The sequence below is a fragment of the Magallana gigas genome, chromosome 9 (assembly GCF_963853765.1).
Source record: "Magallana gigas chromosome 9, xbMagGiga1.1, whole genome shotgun sequence".
Lineage (NCBI taxonomy): Eukaryota > Metazoa > Mollusca > Bivalvia > Ostreida > Ostreidae > Magallana > Magallana gigas.
Genome location: NC_088861.1, coordinates 43038624 through 43060968, shown reverse-complemented (window position 1 = coordinate 43060968; position 22345 = coordinate 43038624). Strand labels below are relative to the sequence as shown.

Here is a 22345-nt window from a genome sequence, read left to right as displayed (position 1 = left end):
ACCGTTTTTGAGTTATAAAGCAAACACTTTTAGGGGCTATTGGCCCTTAATTTAAGGGTCCAGCCCTTTTTTATTGGTGTCAAATAAAAGCCCTTGGTATTCTGCACAACTTTTATTCTACATGTTTTAACAAATTATTTTTCGTTTAAAAGATATAAAGGAAAATATGTCTAAATTTTTGCAATTTTTTGAATCCTGTTTTTTGACCCCCTACCTTTTTCTAAATAAGGAAAGTAATCGAAAAACAAAAACCGATGTGCACCAATACAATGTCTCTGCTATTCAAATTCGTTGGATTCCCATTCCCTGCTATCATAGTCTCGGAGCCTTTGTCTGGAAACAAAAGGCCCTAAAAAATTTTAAAAGGGGAATAACTCTTTAACGAAAAGGGAATTCTAAATTTTATGAATTGCTTAAGATAGTGTTTTGTAAAGTACATTAGCCCTGCAAATTTGAGCAAAAACCGTTCAGAAATGAGCAAGATATGAAGCCTCAAAGTTCGCGTCTAGGAAACAAAAAAAAAAAGAAAAATAAGAAAAATCTTAACCCGCACAATAATAGAAAGGTCTTCCGTTTCCAACGGAAGACCTTAATAATCAACAGTTTTAAAGCTTTATATAAGGTAAAAGACTATTTAAAATCTAATGGGTTGAAGACTCCCCCTTCTTTGTGTAAACTAATATTAAATTGAGATGTTGTAATGCATGCAACACGTTTTGTGCATGTAAAAGATGAAAAAAAAAATCTGAGTATATTGCATAATGGCACGAAAACCATCTGCAATATGCAAATTGTAAACCCCGAAAACTAAAAAAGGAATTAGGTTATAAAACAATTATTTAATGCTTGAGCAGTCAATAGACCAGAATATTTTTCCCGAGGTGCAGGGAACAGCTCAGTATGATCTATTGCCCGAGGCCAACATTAAATAATTGTATAATATAAGTTTTGTCTTGAGAAAGTGCGTCTCAGTCCTGTAATGATGCACCCAGCCTCTATTTGTACACTTTCTAAAAAATTGCTCTGTTCTTGTGTACAATTATTCCATACTACATCACCATATTCTAAAATAGGACGAATAAAGGAAATGTAAATTTTAGTTAAAGACTCCCTGTTTAATTTATATTTAAGAGTACGAAGAACATTTAAACGTTGACATGCTTTATCAAAAATGTTTGTAATATGTTCAGACCAACTAGCATTTGATTGAAGAATTAGTCCGAGATGACAGTGATTTTGCTTACAGTCTATATAGTTTTATTGTATGACCAAAGGAGATATCTGGATGTGATTTATCTGACCGAGTGAAGTTAACATTTACAGTTTTGTTAGGGTTAAACTCCACCAGCCATTGTGTAGACCATTTTTTAATTTTTTCTAGATCATTTGTTAAAGATATTGCAGGTCCTATTGTATCAAAGTCTACAATTACAAAAAGAGAGGTATTGTAGCGCCGTCGAGCGGTAAACGGCTCTATACTATGAAATCCACAGGTAATTAACTCATATTTTAACTAATTCCTTGAGATAATAATGCTCCAACCTCTAAAGCATACGCTTGAGTTTAATAGAAACACAAAGTAGAATTATTAACAGTTTATTCACATTACGATAAAAATCCAAAGTTTCACAAATAAAATATCAAAACATCACTGGCTGAACTGCACATGTATCTCCCGCAATAGAAAAAAAGTAAGTCCCCCCCGTAATTTGTACCCGTTCTATATATACATAATATGCATTGCTCGCGAGGAGCAATCTTTCTAAACGGGGTCAATTACGTAATGACATTGCTCGCGGAGAGCAATGATAAATAACTTACGTAATAATTAAAACAGAAGAATAATATAATTTTAAAATACCGTTACACCTCCCCCTACTTAGGTTTTGACTCCGTTCAAAATGAATAATAATAATTAAATCTGCAATTAAACAATATCTAACTTAGGATAATTATACAAAATATTACTCTTTACACATTAAGCAGGGTATCGGTAACTCATAAATATGTAAAATGCAGCCAGATAATTCAACTCACAACAAACATAAATAAATAAAACATTAAACAAAATTGTACATCGCAGTTCATATATACAGTTCATGATATATACAAGTCAGTTTAACCAATGTTCTATTACACAGACATGTCCCCTCTGACATTTCTTACATTGCCGTGCTCGAAATGTTTGGAAATTTCGCGTAATATTTCACTGACCACATCTCTGAAATCGATGTCCTCTGGATTTAAGTCTTTGGAATATACGATTTTAGAGTCTCTAATTTCTTCTTCAGTACCGTCCGGTTTGCGTATCACCGTTTTGTTTAATGTTAGGCATATTGTCGATCGTTCTCGGATTGTGACGTTGTTGTTTTCATCAGTTTTTTTACTTTCATCACTTACGTCACTGTAATCGTCGCTAGGACTGTCGCTAATCACATCAGTTTCGTTACGCACTCGTTTGTCCCCGTCTTCTTCATTATGCACTTGCTGCTCATCAATGTTGCCTTCACCTAAGATTTCTTCGACGAACGCCTCGTCCACACTACTCAGGTCCGCGAACTCGCAAGAACTAATGGAGAGATGCTCGAGGTCATCTTCAGCAGTGTTCGTTTTGTCCAAGGTTTCTTCTTCATCTGATGAGATGTTCTCGTAGAAGTCACTAAGTACGTACACTGGCTTCTTTGCTTGCATAAATATCTCCCGGTCGACAAGCTTCCTTTTAGAACTCATTGCTTCACTTAACTGTTCACCATGTAGTCCATGTACTGATTTTAAATGTCTCTTTAAATTGAATTTCCTTACAAAAAGTCTTTGGCAAAAACTACAGTTTAAGCTGTTTACACTGTCACTGTGTTGCTCCCTACGATGCTGATGAAAATTACTAGATGATGTAAAAGTTTTTCCACAATCCTCGCACAACATTTGATAACGACTATTCTCTGTACCGAATGGGCTTCCTTACAGGTCGTCCCCTACGGGTCATTTTCAAACTTGGTTCTGATTGGTCAAGATCTGAGTCTTCTGCTTTTAAGCTTGGTTCTGATTGGTCAACATCTGAGTCGTCTGTTGTCGGGGGTGGAGCTAGCGGTAACTTCAAACGCCGCCGGCCAGAGTCCGGCGCGTGCCGTCGTTGACCATCTGGTGTCTCGCCAGTTGTATATTCGGATCCAGTAGCTGGTCTTGTTAGTTCCGCTGTCTCGCCAGTTGTATATTGGGGCTGCTGTCTTTCTCCTCGGTACGGTTTGATTATGTCGGCGTGAACTATAACCGGTTTTGATTGTCTTGAATGCTGAATTTGAAAAAGCACATCACTTAGTCTTTTAATTATTATCCACGGTCCAGTCCATTTCCTTGATAGTTTTAATTTTTCTCCTTTACCGACTTTTGGCTGACTTCTTCGTACGAAATCCCCAACTTCATAGTTAGTCTCCCGTACATTTCGATCAAAATAATTTTTCTGTCTTTGAGATGCTTCTTTTGTAATTTCCCTTGCTTGTTCATGAATTGTGGAAAGTTTTTCTTCTAAATCACGCACATAAACTGCTTTGTTTGCCTCTTTCTCAGAAGTTGTAAAGTTCTCATTTTCAGTTAGAACATTTATTGGTAGTTTAGCCTCTTTCCCAAAAACTAGACTATATGGCGAAATCCGTGTAGTTTCATGCGGAGTGGTGTTATACGCAAGAACAATTCCGTCCACAAAACGATCCCAGTCGGTTTGGTTTGCATTAATGTATTTAGATAGCATGTCCTTTATTGTTCGATTCATCCTCTCTACCATTCTGTCTGACTGGGGATGATATGGTGTAGTTCGAGTTTTGTCAATTTGAAATAGTCGACACATTTCCTGGAATAGCCTACTTTCGAATTGTTTTCCTTGGTCCGAATGAATAGATCCAGGACATCCGTATCGCTTTATCCATCCTTTAAACAGAACGTTAGCTACCGTTTCAGCTTCAATGTTCATAAGCGGAAATATCTCGGCAAATTTTGTAAAATAATCCATCACGACAAGAATGTAAGAATATCCATTTTCTGACTTCGGGAATGGTCCTGCTAAATCCAGTGCTAGTCTTTGAAATGTTTCACCACTTAGGAAAGTTTTCATACGTGATCTCTTTTTCCGTGGCGGATTTTTCCTTTCTTCACACACATCACACGCAAATACATAGTCGTGAACAGTTTGACGCATCCTAGGCCAATAATAATCGGAATTTCTAACTTTTTCCAAAGTCTTTTTGATGCCCATATGACCTCCAACTCTCGAGTCGTGAAGGTGCCATAACACAATTTGACGCAGATTCCGTGGTAGGCATATCTTAAGTTCTTCACTATTGTTTGAAATCCAGCGAATACACAAAACACCTTTATCAATACACAATAAATCCCATCTCGAATACCAAAATTTGCACTCAAAGTTTTCACCAGACACAGTAGATAATGGTGGTTTTTCATTCTTTTCCATCCAACGTAAAATAACACGCATTCCAGGGTCATTTTGTTGTTTCTCACGAATATTTGCTCGGTTTAGGGGTTCGTCCGGCTGTTTTCGAATCTTCGCTCTCATTGGTCTGTTTGTCCGATTCTTCTTAAGATGGGAAATAATTGCACATTCCGATACTTTTTCTGAATCTATGCTGTCGTTAAACAATGCACTTAAATTAAACACGTGATTGTCAACTTCTGTTGAATTATATGTACTGGTATTTCTTAGTTCAGAAACGTGTGTATATTTCTGATTTTCAGTTCCTTCATTTTTCTCACGTTTACACTGTCTGCAGTTCACCTCACAAGAAACACGTGACAATGCATCTGCATTTCCATGTCGTTTTCCGGCTCTGTGTTCAATCTTAAATATGTACGGTCCAAGTCTCTGAAGCCACCGCGCAATTTGTCCATCCGGTTCTCGGAATTTATGGAGCCATACTAATGATCCATGGTCTGTTCTTAGCAAAAACTCTCGTCCAAGTAGGTAGTGTTTAAAATGTTGAACGAAATACACAACAGCCAGCATTTCTTTCCGAGTTACACAATAATTTCTTTCAGAATTATTCAACACACGGCTTCCGTAAGAAATCACAACTTCTCTTCCATTTTGAATTTGCGATAGCACAGCGCCTATAGCGTCATTACTAGCATCAGTATCTAGTATGAAGTCACCAGCAGTCACATCGGGATATCCAAGAATAGGTGCAGATATTAATTTCTGTTTCAAAGTTTCAAATGCAGCATCACATTCATGCGTCCAATTCCATTCTTGATTTTTCCCAGTAAGGATATGTAGGCATTTTGCTATTTTAGCAAAGTCTTTTATGAATCTCCGGTAGTAGGCTGCTAGTCCCAGAAAACTTCTAAGCTTTGTCACATTATCCGGCGTTCTCCAATTCTTAACAGCTTCAATTTTTGAAGGATCCGTTTTAATACCCTCCTTTGAAACGATGTGTCCAAGAAAACTTACTTCTCGCCGGAAAAAGTTGCATTTCTTTGCTTTAAGTTTCAGGTTTACACTCTGTAATCTATCTAATACTAAACTAAGATTCTCTAAGTGTTCATCAAAAGTACGGCTGTACACAATAATGTCATCCAAATATAGCACTGTTATATTCCATTGTAATCCGTTCAACGCATGTTCTATCACTCTTTGAAATGTCGCTGGTGCGTTACATAATCCGAACGGCATTACTGTATAATGGTAAAGTCCACCACGTGGTGTAGCAAACGCTGTTTTCTCTTTATCCTTCTCACTCATAGGAATTTGATGGTATGCCATATTGAGATCTAATGACGAAAACCATGTTGATCCAGAGAGGGCATCGAGATCATCTGCCACCCGAGGTATCGGATATGCATCTTTGATGGTATTTGCATTTAATTTCCGATAATCAACACAAAGCCTCCAGCTTTTGTCCTTTTTCTGCACCAACACGATAGGAGCTGACCAGGGACTGTTGGATTTCTCAATTAATCCTTGTTCCTCTAACTTCTTGATCTCCTTGTCCATTATCTCCCTCTTAAAAATAGGAACTCGGCGGACTGCTTCCTTAAAAGGTATCTCCTCCTTCAGCTTAATACGATGCTCACCAATCGTTGCACGCTCCACTAGTTTGTTTGGATCCGCAAATGCATCCACACGAGCTAAGAGAAAGTCTTTAAACTTTGCCGCTTGCTCTTCAGTTAAATTTTCACATGCTTCCTTATAAATTTGCTCAAGATGCTCTGGTATATCGGCGCCTCCTGACATTACGCTATATACTTCCGGAATCTCCACAGTTGATACATTTTCCACAGGATCAAACACTGCTATCTCAGTACGTTTCTGTACATACACGTCACGATCACATGGATTAAATACACGCACATATATATGATTTTCACCACATGTAGATTTCACTACTTCTCGTGCAACCGCTAATCCATGGTTAAGTACAAATGATTTTAGAGGTAACAAAATCCCATCACTAGTATCTACACTACTGTTAAATGTAGCTTTTAAAACACTCTCATGATGCGCTGGTACGACATTATCCTCCACGCTAACAATAGAATATCCCCGCAATACTCCATCAGCATCTGCTTTAAGGTGGCACACATTAAAACAATAATCCCATTGACAGTGAAATTTGCTAATAAAATCTTGGCCAAGTAAATTTGATTTTACGTCTGCCACAAACACACGAAATATTACTTGAAATTCTGGAAAGGATAACAACATTTTTGCAGTTCCAATGACTTTAAGTTTTCTTCCGTCGGCTGTAGTAAACTGCTTTTTAGCGCGCTCCAGCACAGGTCTATGTTCTGGAAGAATGCTCCTATAAACATCTTCTGTTATGAACGTGTTCATTGCACCCGTGTCAAATCTCCACTCTAACGATGTGCCTTCCACTAAGCCATCTAACCTCATTCCCGGCTTTCCTCTGATTTCAATAATTTGACATTTTTCATCGTTAGAATCATAATTCAAGTGCAAATTTTCAACATCTGTTTGCGTTGACACTGCAGATATTTCTTCACTGCTATCATCACGATGTTGTAATTCTCCTGTACTAGGCCGCTTCACTAAATGCTGTGCCGACACATGGCCTACTGCCTCGACACCCTTACATTTAAAGATTTCTCATTGGTGATTTTCCGCTTTGGACAGTCTTTGTACAAATGCATAACAGAATTACATCCGTAGCACTTTTTCGCTATCCTTCTCTTTTCTTCTGACTCCGCGCGGTATGGTTTCTTAGTAACTGGAACTTCGGCATTCCTGGGGAATTCACTAACTCCGTAAACTGGTCTAATAGGGTTGTTTTCCTTGCTTCTTAAATTCCTATTCTCCGTCATTCGAATGCACTCCTCCTGCATCGCCGCAGTCACCGCTTCCTGTAAGCTCTTTGGTCTAGTGCGCTTTACAGCCAACCGGAAATCGTTATCAGCATTACAGTTGTCCATAAAAGTTTTAAGGCTAGCTTCTTCCACATAGTCGCGATTTCCGGGATGAGCTCTTCTATATAAGTCAGCAATAGCTTGGGCAAAGTCCCTGAACGATTCTGTAGGCAGCTTCCTTCGCATTTTTGCCTCAACTATGTAACTCTCTTTCATCGCAGTATGTCCGAATCTAGTGTCCATCTGCAGTTTTAGCTGGTTATAGTCCTGTAAAATACTGTCCGGTAATCCGTATGCGAACGCTTCCGCTTGTCCACGGAAAGTAGTGATGAGAACTCTGCGCCTCATATCAATAGACCAGTTATTTAATGTCGCAACATTCTCAAAATATCGCACAAATTCACTCCACACTTCTGTTCCTTCTCCTTTAAACGTGCGCTTGACGTGAAGGTTTAATCCTGATCCTGGCAATCCAACCTCCTCATTATAACTCGCGGTATCCTGATCTGAAGTTCTTCCAGTTAAAGTATTTCGCATCATATTAGGTATCCGGGCAGTCCTTCTCTTTGTAGACTGATACAATTTCCACAAAATTGCACACACAATTATGCCCAAAAATATTATCGATATATTTCCTAGCGCTTCATGAGTCAAACGTAACAACAGTTTTTGCGGAGAATAACGAAACACGCTTAACACAGTCAATACTAATGCAGATATTCCACATGTCCAATACATAAGTCCTGAATACCATGAACTCTCATGCTCCACCTCAGTGCAGTTCTCTCTGTTTGCAAATATCTCCTGAACAGGGGGCGAATTGGTGACAACAGGAGTCGGTAATTCATTTTCAAAATCCTGTATCAGATTCCGTCTTACAGAAGTTCTTGATCTTGGCGTAGTTTGTGGTACATTAGTAGGCGTACTATTCGTGAAATCCATCTTAGCTGGAGAATATATAGTGCGGTCACCACCTTGAAATATCTTTAGAAAAAGAGCACAATGCACTAAAAACACAAATGTCACAAACGGATCCAGTTTGATAATTAATAGTTTACGATTTCCTCCGGAAATGCTTTCACTCTGCATTTGCAGCACGGGCACCGGTAGAAGAAAATATCTTTATTTCCTCGCTTGGCGCAGTTGAAATTGTCCTTACGGTTAAACATTAAATAACAACTTGGACACTCTTTGTGAGCAAATAGGTCCATTTGTCCCACAACCACACGATGTCCATTTTCATCAAAATCAATCACATTAACAAACCGCTGTCTCTGCACAGAATTTCCCGGATTTAATTCCATTGTCACAAAATGTTAATATCCAGCATAGAATAGTTCACAAAAGTTCATAATTAATATCCGTAACCCGTAAAAAGTATAATGATCCCACCGCTGCCACCAGTTGTAGCGCCGTCGAGCGGTAAACGGCTCTATACTATGAAATCCACAGGTAATTAACTCATATTTTAACTAATTCCTTGAGATAATAATGCTCCAACCTCTAAAGCATACGCTTGAGTTTAATAGAAACACAAAGTAGAATTATTAACAGTTTATTCACATTACGATAAAAATCCAAAGTTTCACAAATAAAATATCAAAACATCACTCGCTGAACTGCACATGTATCTCCCGCAATAGAAAAAAAGTAAGTCCCCCCCGTAATTTGTACCCGTTCTATATATACATAATATGCATTGCTCGCGAGGAGCAATCTTTCTAAACGGGGTCAATTACGTAATGACATTGCTCGCGGAGAGCAATGATAAATAACTTACGTAATAATTAAAACAGAAGAATAATATAATTTTAAAATACCGTTACAGTATCATCTGCAAATAACCGAATTTGATTTTCAAGATTAAGAGTAATATCATTAATATATACCAAAAAAAGAAATGGACCAAGTACAGAGCCCTGGGGAACACCAGCATTTATACATTGTTTAGTAGAGGAATATCCTTCTAATAATACTTTTTGTTCGCGGTCAGTAAGATAATTTTCAATCCAATCTAATATGTTCCCATAGATACCATTTTGTTTTAGCTTACATAATAGTCCCTTTTGCCAGACCTTATCAGATGCTTTTGAAATATCACAAAATATAAATCTAACATCTTTTCCTTGGTCTAGATTGCTAATAATAGTATTGTATATTTCCAAAAGTTGATTCACTGTAGAATATCTAGGTTGAAAACCCAATTGGTTTTTAGATAAAAGATTATGCTCTAACATGTAGTTGTAGAGATATTTAAAAAGGATTTTTTCCATAATTTTGCATAAAATACTGGTTAAAGCGATTGGTCTATAGTTTCCTGGCTCTTCAGGGTTGCCTTTGTTTTTGTAAACTGGTGTGATATTAGAAATCTTCCACACATGAGGGAGTTGTTTATTACTTAATGATAAATTGAACAATTTTGTAAGGCCCGTCTTATAATGGAAGGGATAATATTTTTAAGAATATGTGGAGAAATATCATCAGGTCCTGGAGGTTTAGAAGGATTTATATTTCTTAGTTGATCTTCTACACCTGCATGTACGCGTGAATAGTTATTCAGAAAAGCAATATGAAGAACTAGGTAACACGGCATATTTAGTGGTTGTGCTGTAAACCAAAAAAATTTCATATTTTGTCATCTTCATTTTATGAGGATGGATGCGTATCGGTGTCGATGACAATCGATGAGAGCTCGTTTGCAAATGACCATAATTTTCATACCTTTAAAAACATTTGATTATAAAGCAGAACGTCAAAATTACCCCTTGTTGCGCCCCACGACTGAAAACTTGTATATACAAAATGTAGATTTAAAGTATTCAGGTGTTATAGCTATACCTGTTATATCATATTCAGACCATGGATATCTACGATACACATGCACTTCTTTTTCTTAATGAGTAAATTTCTTATAAAAGAAAGAAAACACACACCGTTGTATGACTCATATGTCTAGCAATAAGCCGGTGTAATGAAGAATAATGACCCCCGTAGAATAATGACCGGGGGTCATTTTTCTACGAAGAATAATGACCCCCCTAGCTGAAGAATAATTGGATTTTTCTGAAGAAAAAAGACCCAGGGGTTATTTTTCTTCATGTTAAACATGAAGAAAAATGACCCCCATAGAAAAATGACCCCCCCCCCCCGTAAATATGAATAGAAATTGGTTACCCCGTATCCAAGAAATGACTTTGAAGTTACTTAATTTTTCACTCTGTTCAACTGATTTTGAAGTTATAAACACCGAACTTGTAAATATATCGCTGTATATAGTTTTTCATATCCGTAGCAAGGACACGCAAAACATTCTGACATTGCCACAAATTGCATGATTGTTAACAGTTACGTTACTTCTCTCGTCGACATACGGCGGGAAATGACGCAAATTAAGAAAAATTCATACACAATGAGGATATGTGTGGTAATGAACGAACGATAATCATGAAAGAATAATTGTTGTAATGATATAAGCAATATTCATTGGTGAATGAATTGTCAATCGAAGAATGATACATCTATATATCTTTATGAAAAAAGACTAAGGGGCAGGTAACGTAGGAATATGAATACTTCTTATTTACATTTCTTGGGGAAAGTGATTTTTAAAAAAAATCATTCTGCGTTAGTTTTGTTTTCTTCTACGTAATACTTGAACATCAATATTCTAAACATTTGTTGTAATGTTGTTTTGTGATCATGAATAGACTTTTTTCTTTTGGAGCAAATTTGTGAAGAGTATCTGACTATAGTAAATCTAAATAGATAATAAACACTGATCGATTATAATAAGAAATCAAAGTACTGAAGAACTGGCGGGAATTGATTTTGTCGATGTTTATTTATTTTAAAATCAATGATATGTTATTTTGCATGACAAGAACATGTATATGTAGTAATTAATTTGAATTACGCATATTTTTATAATATGAATTTTTGAACTTTTTCGACTAGAATGTCGAGAAACCTCCATATGAATCATGTTAAATAATATTTAAAGGTAAAATTAATTCAATCAAACTATGTATCAGTGGTAGAAATATTCTCGAAAATTGTATGGATCCAAGCAATATTGAATATTGAGTTTCGTTCAACCAAACGCTCGGCTGACACCGTAAATCTCCGACAAGGGTTTACGGAGACAGCCGAGCGTCGAGTTGAACGAGACTATATTGAACTATGGCGTAGGAATACATACGACTACAAAAAATATTTAAATTGTTCGTACCATTTTAAATCTGACTATTTTAAAGGTATTTGTAAATAAGTTTCCTTGAAAAACAATGCTTTAGCATATATTACATCGAATTCATCAATTATTTTCAAGAACTAAGTCTTGTCAGGAGCAATGATTTGTGCTGAGGTCCAAACACTGTTTCACTTTCGGTTTGTCCGAGTGACTGCATAGGAGAGTTGATTAAAAATCAACTCCCAAAAATTGTTTTTAAAAGCGTTGATAAGAGGTTTACATACGTTGCAGTTATGAGACCACATCTTTCAAAAAATAATGATTCAATGCTTAATAATACAATATAATATCATATGTTTCAATGTTATGATGTATTATTGCAATATGATATTGTTTCATATAATACTATATTGTATTATGTTTTATGATATTCTATTATTTGATCAAAAACAATTATAATGTATAACACAATACAATGTCATATCATACGTTACAATATCATATCTCACATTTTTTTACGGTATTTTATGGTTTTATATGATATATATTGTAAGTATGATTAGATGCACTTTTAATTGTATATTATTGTATTGATTAACATATGGACATATGATTATCATACAATTTTTTAACAGATGATATACGATTTTGTGTCAAAACAGAATCCATGAATATCCAAGATCATAAAGGATGGTTTTCAAATAATATGATAAAGGTGGTCTCATAAAGGTGATGCCTCATAAAGGTGATGCCTCGTCTCGGTTAGCTTTGTAATCTGTGATTACCTATGTTTTATAATTGCGGAACTCTCCATCGTTTAAAGGGTTCCAAGGCATATTTTGGGATTTTTTAAAAATAAAATTAATAAAATTAAATTATCCAGGGGGATAGGGTCCGGACTCCCTCTCTTTTACTGCGTAAAATTATTAATATTGAATTTTCCGGTGGTGCGGGCCCCCTCTCCCCCTCTAGATCCATGCATGAGCAAGGAGTGTCGCAAAATGAAATTAGAATGTTATTGTGTTTTGTCCACGGTAATCAGACGGCTGGTAAGGGACAGGAGTCTGGAAGTGCATATGTATACATTATGGCGGACATTACATTTTATGTGGAGTATATAATGATTAGGCATAGCCAGCACTGGTAAACACATATGTTACATGTACACATTAAAATATTTATAAACATTTATAGTAAGCGCGATGGCCTAGCACATGCGTACCAATAATAGCATGGATTAATCGGAAAAACTTGGCGAGTACGTTGCCTGTATTAAATTCTATGTAATCGACCGAGACTTACTGAATGCAATAAAAAAGGCGAGGGCGAAAGTGCGAAGATGCGAAGGCCAGAGTGCAAAGTTGGGAAGAAGCGATAGTAGTATCGCTCCTTCGCCTTCGCACCTTCGCACTTTATGCATCACATCTTCGCGCTTCGTCGTCGCATCTTCGCACTTTTGCTCCTTCGCCTTCGCACTATCGCCCTTGCAACTTAGGTCGAAGTGGCCCTATCGGAACACCATAGATATATGTATATGTAATATTTAAGATGACAACCATACCCCGATGCAATACCTCAATACCTTGTTATAACGGAAGGATTTTGATTTTCTAAGACATACCCCTTCTTTCACTTGAAGTTTATTTGAATATGAATTATAATTCTGTTACTTTCTGTAAACTACAGCAGTAAAAATTACAATAGTGTAAAGACTATTTCACAAATAATAAAATAATATACTGAAAAACTTTAATCTACAAGGGGGTCATTATTCTACAGGGGTCACTTTTCTTCATGTGGAGTGTGCTCATTTTTATAAAAATGACACTTATTCTTCAGAATAATGACCGGGGGGTTCATTTTTCTGCGTAGAATAATGACCGGGGGGTCATTATTCTACGTAGAAAAATGACCCCCGGTCATTGTTCTACGGGGGTCATTATTCTTCATTACACCGGCAAGGTTATAGTTAAACATGAATGTTAACCTATTTCTAACACATGTCCACCGCATAAAGAGGTCTTACAAAATTTCTGTCCACCTGTTTCTTTCTTTCTTTTCTCTCTGAACGCGTTATCCAAAGGCTTGGGGATAGAAAACACACAACTCGTTCGATGAAAATAATATACCATATCGCAATATCATGAGAAATTCTATATACATGTATTTCCAACCTAATCTTTGCCAAATTTAGAATTCCACATTACATAAGTTGAATTTAACACGTATTCAACGTCAATAAGCCTGACAAATGTTATCTGTAGAGAACACTGACCACTTACATGAAATATTTGATCTATACTGATAATGCTTTACTTTATTATTAATCAAGTGCCTGACCCGAAGTAACAGAATAAATAGGTTTACACAATTGTCTTTTACTAATTAACAATGTTTGTCAATGATAATTAGTCATGGATTCATTGACAATTAAAAATTGTTAATTAGTAAAAGACACAATGTCTACAATAAATGCCAAATAATCTAAAATCTAACTTGTATCTTAATTGCACTGATACATGTATAAGTAATTAGGTTATACACTTTATATATATATATATATATATATATATATATATATATATATATATATATATATATATATATATATATATATATATATATATATATATATATATAATCAAATTACAACCTACGAGGGAGTAAGAGCAAATGTCTCAATAATTTCCGAACAACCCTCGTATAATGGAAATAATTTTTAAAAATCTGCATTATATGATATATTTATATTAACAATAAATTGCAATGGATTAACAGATTACTATTACAGAAATCTAATTATGATACAAATAAAGGGGATGTTAAATGTTTATAGGTTAAATGTTTTGTTTGTATTTATAGAATACAGGGAAATAGGATTGCTATTAATAGAATTCGGGGAAACCTGGGTTTATTTTCAATTTCGAAATCGAAGAAATATGACGGACATACCGCAAGGTAAGATTCTTTATATTTATAATATAGAACTAGTATATTTTCGGAACACAAACATATACTACATGTTATATCTCTCTTGATAGAAATCGATGTGCTAAGTGAAGAAAATGAGAAACTTCGATATCAAGTGTTCTGCAAGACCTCGGGTTGCACGGAAGTCGTATCTGCGGTGTATGCTCCATGTGGACACCTCATCAACTGCTCAAAGTGTGCAAATGCTCATAAGTATTGTCCATGTTGCCATACGGAAGTAAAGAAAGTGATTCAAGTAAACTTGAAATGACCTGGTATACTATAATATGGTATGTCCAGCTGAGTCGAAAAGACTATGTATAATTTGAACACTCAATTATAGTATTGTGTGAAACATTTTACATATAGTTGTATTTTAAGGGAAATAAAAATCAGAGAACCATATTTGTACATCTTGAGATACAAGGATAAAAATTGACCGATTTTAAATTATATATTAAACCTATTTGAAATCTGATTTTAGCATGTTTTTAATATAGTTTTATTACACTCGCAATCGATTTCCTTGCAATTATCTTAATGAACTATTAGCTTTTCTGACCATTTCTATAAACCAGTTTTGAAATTCAGAAAAAAAATTGTAAGTAGCAAATATAATTAAACATACTAGTAGTGATATTCATTTGATAATTTCTAAATCATTTGGCGTTGATATTATCATATACAATTTAGTTTCAAAACAGGGTCCGGGTCAGCAAATAGGAGCTTATAAAACCACGTCAGGTACATATTAAATTTCGCGATTGGTGATGACGAGTATTTCAAAAACAGAACAAATTGACCGTAAATTGATAAAAAATGAAGCATATATACCGGTATATATACCTTTAATTACAATTGTAATGCTGAAATAAATTTATGTTTTACTTAATGCTGAAATATTCTTAGAAAAATGCCTTACGAGGGTAATACTTTTCACTTGTAACAACGTGACTTCTAGTTTCATCTGAATTTTTTCATCGAACAAACAGCTAGTTTTATCGAACTTTGAGAATGGTTCCAATGTTTTTATCATATTTGATCATATTCATATATACTGAAAACATTTTCCTTCTTTTTCTAAAGAAACCGATTGTGATTCATTACTCAATAAAAACTGATAGGGCTAGAATCTATTAGATTAAGTACAGACTAAACAGTTTACCGATTAATCGAAACCTGCAGTAACCTAAAATAAAATCACGGATTGCACGAAATAATCATGATGGAGTCAGACTCAAATACCCTTATAAAACGACTTGGCTATTTCTTTAATCTTTGAGTGAATAGAATGATTTGCTAACATAGATCTACTGATGCTATGTTGATAAAACAAAGCGGAATAAAGGCGTCATAGAATAAAGTTTAATGGCAGCTCCAATAGCGGCGGGAAATTTAGATAAGCGATCGATTTTCTTGATTTATTTAATTGATCCGAGGGTTCTTAATGAAAATAAATACGATTTACAATTATAGTAGATGATAATTAATTGATTTGTTGTACAACATAGTTTTAGTTTCCTTCCCCTGTAATTTATTAAAAGAAAGATGCAAATGCTTTCTTTGAATGTTCGTGCGGGGTATGAAGGTATGAATCACAATTTATTGTTTGAATTAACACGTTCAAAGATATTTCCGTCTCAAAAACTACATTTTTTACTCGGACTAAAGAAATGCCGAATATTTCTACCTCCATTTTTACAGTTTAGGAATTTTTTCAATGGAAAACGTATTATGATGATAATGTAAAAATTTGTATATATGGTATCGCGGTATTTCTGTTAACGTATAATAGCACGCGCTGAAATTGACATTTGACGTCGGGATAATTTTAGACATACTGTAAACAGATGCATGTTGAACATCACTGAGGTATATAATGGAGTCAACTCATAATAACATTAGTTTCGGGAAATATTTCCGTATTGATATATTTTTCGACAAAATGAGTCAACTACCGCGATATCATAGGACGGCTCATATAATAGTACATGTATATATACGTCCCTGTTGAAAATGACCTCAAATAAATTTTTATTCCAAGTCGAGTTCTTCGCTAACTAAAAAGAATGTTGTAATTGTAATCGGGAAGTTTAAAATACATTCTCTTAAGTCGAAATTACCATGTCAAAATAACGACGGCACATATTTTCTACAACACTTGGCATTGTTGACTACGCGGAGATTCCACCAACACTGGGTGTTGCTAAAACGCGGAACGGAAAACGGAACGGAAAGCGGAACGGAACGGAAAACGGAAAATCTTATCTAATGTTATTTACTTTATAGATTTGTTAAACATGCTAAAATCGATATCCTTTGTGTAATTTTCAATTTTTTTGAAAGATTATCAATCTTAGATTATTTATTTAAGAATAATTATTTCCCCAAAATCAACAGTACATGCATTGACCACTATACTCTGTCCTAAATATCCTCGATTCACATTTTGCTGAATAACTCGATATTTATTTATACATGTACCTCAGGGTTCAAGCGATGTTCTTTCAGAAGCATGAACAATTTTCATGATTTCTTCTTTAAAACATCCTCTCCAGCTCATTAGGTTCAATACACGGCTAAAAATAAAGAAATCTACAGGGTTTTGCATTTCAACAGACCCGGATGATAATGTTGAAAAATTGTGCGAGGTCCTCTGAGTGACCTACGAATGGAGAAAAGATGTCAACATTTCCATTATAAATCTCCGTAAGAATTCTGTTTTCGATCCTGTGAATTTTTCCGATTAAAAAAATGATAATGTGTTAATGAAGTTTTCTTGGATATTTCCCGTTTCATCTGTATCAATTGCATCTTTCAAAGGTATGTGTATTTTGTTTTTAAAAATCGTCCAAATGTGTTGCATAACTATTAATATTTTGGGATCGACAGACCATAGTCCCAATTTATAATCGGAAAATCAAACCAGGTAACGTCTAGATCTCTATATTCGTATCCTATGTATATAGCTGCAGGAATGAACAACTGTCAAGTAATGCAAACGTATTCAAAATTGCACTGCTTAAAATACTAATTTCACTAAATACCGGGTATTATTAACGGTACAAAATGTAGAAAACGAACGCCGATATTAGAGGAAAAATAAAACATTACATAAAATCCACAACGTTATTGGTCCAATTAAAAGATGACATTTTTTGGTAAAATGATATTTACAATAGCGGGACATGTTTGCAAATAGAAGATACAACAAGACTTCGTAAAGATGATCATGGATTTCGTCAGTGGTACTTGTTTGTTTTTATCTCAACGATACTGTATCGACTTTATGATTTAAGATCATATAGAACACCAAAAATTCAATGTTGATGTTAGTATAATTATATACATCGTATTTGAAATATTCATAAAACACATAAAACGCTTTCACTAACTGCGTTACCCTGTTATGCCAGCAGTATCATATAAGAAAAATAATTTAAAAAGTTAAAGCTGATTTACTCTTTTAAGGTAGTCCTATACTCGGCACTAAATGGGCTCAATCATTACAAGCTTAGCTTTAAATGATAAATATACATTCTAGCAATACATATACAAAAGAAAATATGTATGTTTACATGCTAGTTTGCTTGTTATCACCTCTCAGACGGGTGTACCCCCTTGCGAAAATTATTGACAATTATGAAATTTGCCAGACGTCCGTTTTTCCTAAAAATAATTACCAATTTTGGGAAAATTAAAACTGAACATACAAAAATAGAGTATAAATATTCATTTAAGCCATATCTCATCAATAATTTTGCGCAAATTTTTGTAAGTAAGTACGCTTTAATGACCTGATGTATCAAAATAGAATACAAAAAATGCAATGCTAGTATCGCGTTTGGTAATTTTTTAACTATTTTATGGACTCAAACTTAAATTCATGGTGTTTAATCTATAGATTGACATCTTAGAAAAAAGATTTGGTAAAATAAATTATATGTTGACGGATTACTTTTCACGCTATAAGCTCTAAACCAAGTAGACCCTGACGAAAAAATCCGTAAAAATCACATTTTGCTACAGTTTTCTGCCTAGATCTGTCAACAATGTTAGATATCATTTAAACATTAATTAATTGACGATTGATTAAATGCGAAATAGCTTCTGTCTCTAAATTTAAACCGGTTTTAGTGAAAGAAAAAGAAAAATTCGGGGGGGGGGGGGGGTCAAAACAAAGAAGATATAAGCATACCTGAGATCCTGGTAAATCAGAAACTTCGTTTTTCATTTTACTTTAACAGAATCGAGTTTCTCAACATTATTCATTTCTATCTCTCATATAATACATATATTACCGTTCTAATTGCTTATTATTGCCATTGTTTACAACAGCGATGTAGAGCAAAATCAATACCGGGTATCAAAAACGCTTTGTAAAAGTCGAACCAATATTGTAAAATCCGTATTATGACGCAGTGCGATACTCGGACTACTTTAATATTTCACAATTTGTGTACATTTGATTTATTTTTCGTTTCGTACTCAACAGTTAAGCAAATTGAATGCAATGCTATATTTGATAGACATTCATACATGTAAGAATATCAATAAGACAGCCACATGTTGATAATCATTCATAAGATCTGAATAAATGATACAAAGTAAATCATTCTTGGCCAGTCTATACCCTTTTAAAGCGATAAACGTGATACGATATTTTCCGCTTTCCGTTCCGTTTTCCGTTCTGAGTTTTAGCGACACCCACCAACACTAACCTAGTAGATTTCAATGAAATGATAAATAAAATTCAACTAAATTGTATTTTTCGATTTTTTTTTAAACAGTATTTATTCCAATACATAGTTATTATGATTTAATGAATTGTATTCCGATAAAAATTTTAAAAAAATTACAAGTTTTGATGATTGGGTACAACGGCAATTATATCGTTATCAAAGTCTTTTTCATCGTTCATTACCCAAAACAATTTATCCTCATGTTTGAAACCTGCATGCATTTTATAGAATTAATTGTTTTTATGAAATATTTAAATTCTCCAAATCTATTCTCAACATGTCAACACCTCTTTCTACCGAAGAAATGGTTTTTAGCGCCTGCAAATCGAAACTAAATATATCTATATATAAACGTTGAAAACATTACGAGGATTTAAAAATAAGAATTGAATTCGATGATTTGTTGCTATATTAATCTTGGTTTTCCCCTATCTGCGTATTTTGATTCTGCTATAGAGCAGAAAGCGTAAGCGAGCAGTCGTAAGTACAAATTCTCATAAATCTAGATATGTACAACAGTTTTTGTTCATAACTTCAAATAGAATTAAAATTCATCAAATTGGACTAGATGAATTGGATATAAACATGCAACTCCTTATTCATGCAATAGTTTTTTTCCCCTGAAACTTCTCCATTTTCGAGATATGTTTTTGCTGTTGTTTTTTTACTACGTTTTTGTTTCGTTTTTTGGTTGTTTTTTTGGGGTGTTTTTTGTGTGTTATATTTGTTGTTTTTTTGGTTTGTTTGTTTTTGTTTTTTTATTTTTATTTGTTTCTTTTTGGGAGTTGCTTTCAATCAAATCTCCTATGCAGTTACTCAGGCAAACCGAAAGTAAAACAGTGTTTGGACCTAAGCACAAATCAACACCGCTGACAACATTTAGTTCTAATCAATAAATTCGATGTAATGAGTTCTTAAGCATTGTTCTTCAAGGAAACTCATTTATAGATACCTTGTAAATAGTCAGATTTTAAATGGTACGAACAATTTAGATATCTTTTTAAGTCGTACATTTTATGTATTACTACGCCAGAGTTCAATATAGTCACGTTCAACCAGACGCTCGGCTGTCTCCGTAAATCTCCGACAAGCATAGTGTCTCTCTTGCTTCTCGGAGTTTAACGGATACAGCTGAGGGTCTGGTTAAACGAGACTTGAGTTCAATTTTGCTTGGATCCATACAATTTCTCATAACTTTTTCGATTACTGATACGTAGTTGATGTATAATTCTACACAACATGATTGATTTTGGGTTTTAACAAAATTCCTATAGGATTCATAATTTTAAAAATGTGCGTAATTCAAATACTTATAGGAATTTACTTGCATGCAAAATAACATATCGTTGATTTTAAAATAAATAACAATCGATAAAATCAACTCCCGTCAGTACTTCAGTACTTTGATTTTGGTTAAGTTTTCGTTTGGCTTTTACATAATTAGTCATTTTAGCTCATATGGTTCAGGTTCAGGCTTGTAAAATGCTGAGTCTGAGCCCTTAACAACGCGTATGGGTGATGCAGGAGTTGGAGCTTGTTGTGTCAATTCCAATTAACACACTGCCTATTTGATCTGTCATTTTAATTTCATTATCAAGAACAGATTTCAGTATTGTTGTTTTTCTGACTGTGACTTCATAGACTGTCACGCAAAGATAGCTCTCATTCTCTGATTTACAAAAATGTCTATATCTATGCTTGATGAACATCAAAACATATGTTGTTATTTTTCAGTAGATCTATTTATTTATACTACAGGATTTATTTAAACTCCACAAACTTATTACACTATTCCGTGAGGCCGGGAGTCGGTGGTACGAGCGCCTTGACCGTCGCTCTCCAACTGCCGAATAATTACATATAGATAACAAACCATTTTCAACAATAGAGAATAATAGAAAAGTAAATATAAAGAGTTACTTCAATTAATGGATTACTTAGATAAACTGTGAGTCAATTAAGGGTGTCCGGATCAAAGTCACTTAACGCCAGTGACAGGGGAAAAGGTGTCATGTCCAAAGGGAACATTTCACACGGTGATACTTATTTCAACTCACTGTCTATTTATTGGGGGGGGGGGGGTTACAACACATCGAGTTCCTATATTATTAAGTTGGTTGTTGACTGAGTTCGAGCCAATGGGTCCATTTCTTTCATTTAACTAGTAAATTTTCACCACTACAAGTAAAATTACTATTCTTAAAATCTTTAACTCATGATATCTGTGCTGATTTCTTATGGCGAGTTTGAAATACAGTTTACATACTTTAATAAAATGAACGCATCCAGCTAGTTGTTTGCAATGTTGGCAACCGTCAAAACGATTTAAAAAGTACATGCTCTTTTTGTGTTCATTGTACTCTATAAATATTGATCAATATAAATCATTTGTTTTTAAACTATATCTATTATTTTGACCCGGACCTCGGGATGCACTGTTCAAGTAATACCGACAAAGAGTTAAAAAAAATCTTGGGCGCAAATATCATCGATTTTAAAAACGACTTTTTATGATTATGTAAATATGATAATAATTTTGTTAATTATTATTTTCACACATCTTTTATAAAATTACTTTTCAGATTTCTTTTTCAGAAAATTTTAAGAAACCAGTAGGATATTGAAAAGGTTGAGGATGACAGAGATGGATAGACAAATGGCAAGTCATTTTTTCTGGTTTTTTTTTTTTTTTTTTTTGCTTAACCATTTATTTACCTTTTATTTCATACCAAAAATTTAGACAATTTTTTAATAGAATGTTGACAAAAGCATGGAAGAGAATTTACTTGAGAAGAAGCTTGTGGAAAACATGTTGAACCTTGGACATCGTCCTCCTGACATCATGGCGGCAATCACAAGCATTTACGCTTGCGATACTGGTACGTAGATATTCTATAAAATTTGTTCGCACGGTTAAATCATCGAGTATTAACTTATTATTTAATAGAAATGTTGTTTTTAGCTAACATTTGTCTTTTTCTTTAAAGAAATGTAGTGCGACATTTGATATTTTGGTACAGAAAGCACATTTTTTTTCTCCAAAGTGTAAATAATTCAAGATGCAAATTACGACTCT

The 22345-nt window shown here is 34.4% G+C and overlaps 1 protein-coding gene and 1 non-coding gene across 6 annotated transcripts in view; both read left to right on the top strand.

The window, feature by feature from the left end:
- Positions 1 to 14374: 14374 nt before the first annotated feature.
- On the top strand, positions 14375 to 15005 carry LOC105329998 (uncharacterized). The gene is made up of 2 exons (XR_004599658.2): positions 14375 to 14515; positions 14599 to 15005. It is a non-coding gene; the product is annotated as an uncharacterized protein (transcript).
- Positions 15006 to 19677: 4672 nt separating this feature from the next.
- Positions 19678 to 22345, top strand: part of LOC105329996 (uncharacterized) — a 14094-nt gene continuing 11426 nt past the window's right edge. The window contains exons 1-3 of one of the 5 annotated variants that reach the window (XM_011431531.4): positions 19678 to 19749; positions 21865 to 21928; positions 22025 to 22148. In XM_011431531.4, coding sequence (XP_011429833.1) covers positions 21905 to 21928; positions 22025 to 22148 — 148 coding nt within the window. In that variant the 5' untranslated portion in view covers positions 19678 to 19749; positions 21865 to 21904. Of the gene's footprint in view, positions 19750 to 20997; positions 21172 to 21851; positions 21929 to 22009; positions 22149 to 22345 lie in introns of those variants that run through there. The other 4 variants (XM_034461454.2, XM_066070996.1, XM_066070997.1 and 1 more) reach the window with 4 other exon arrangements.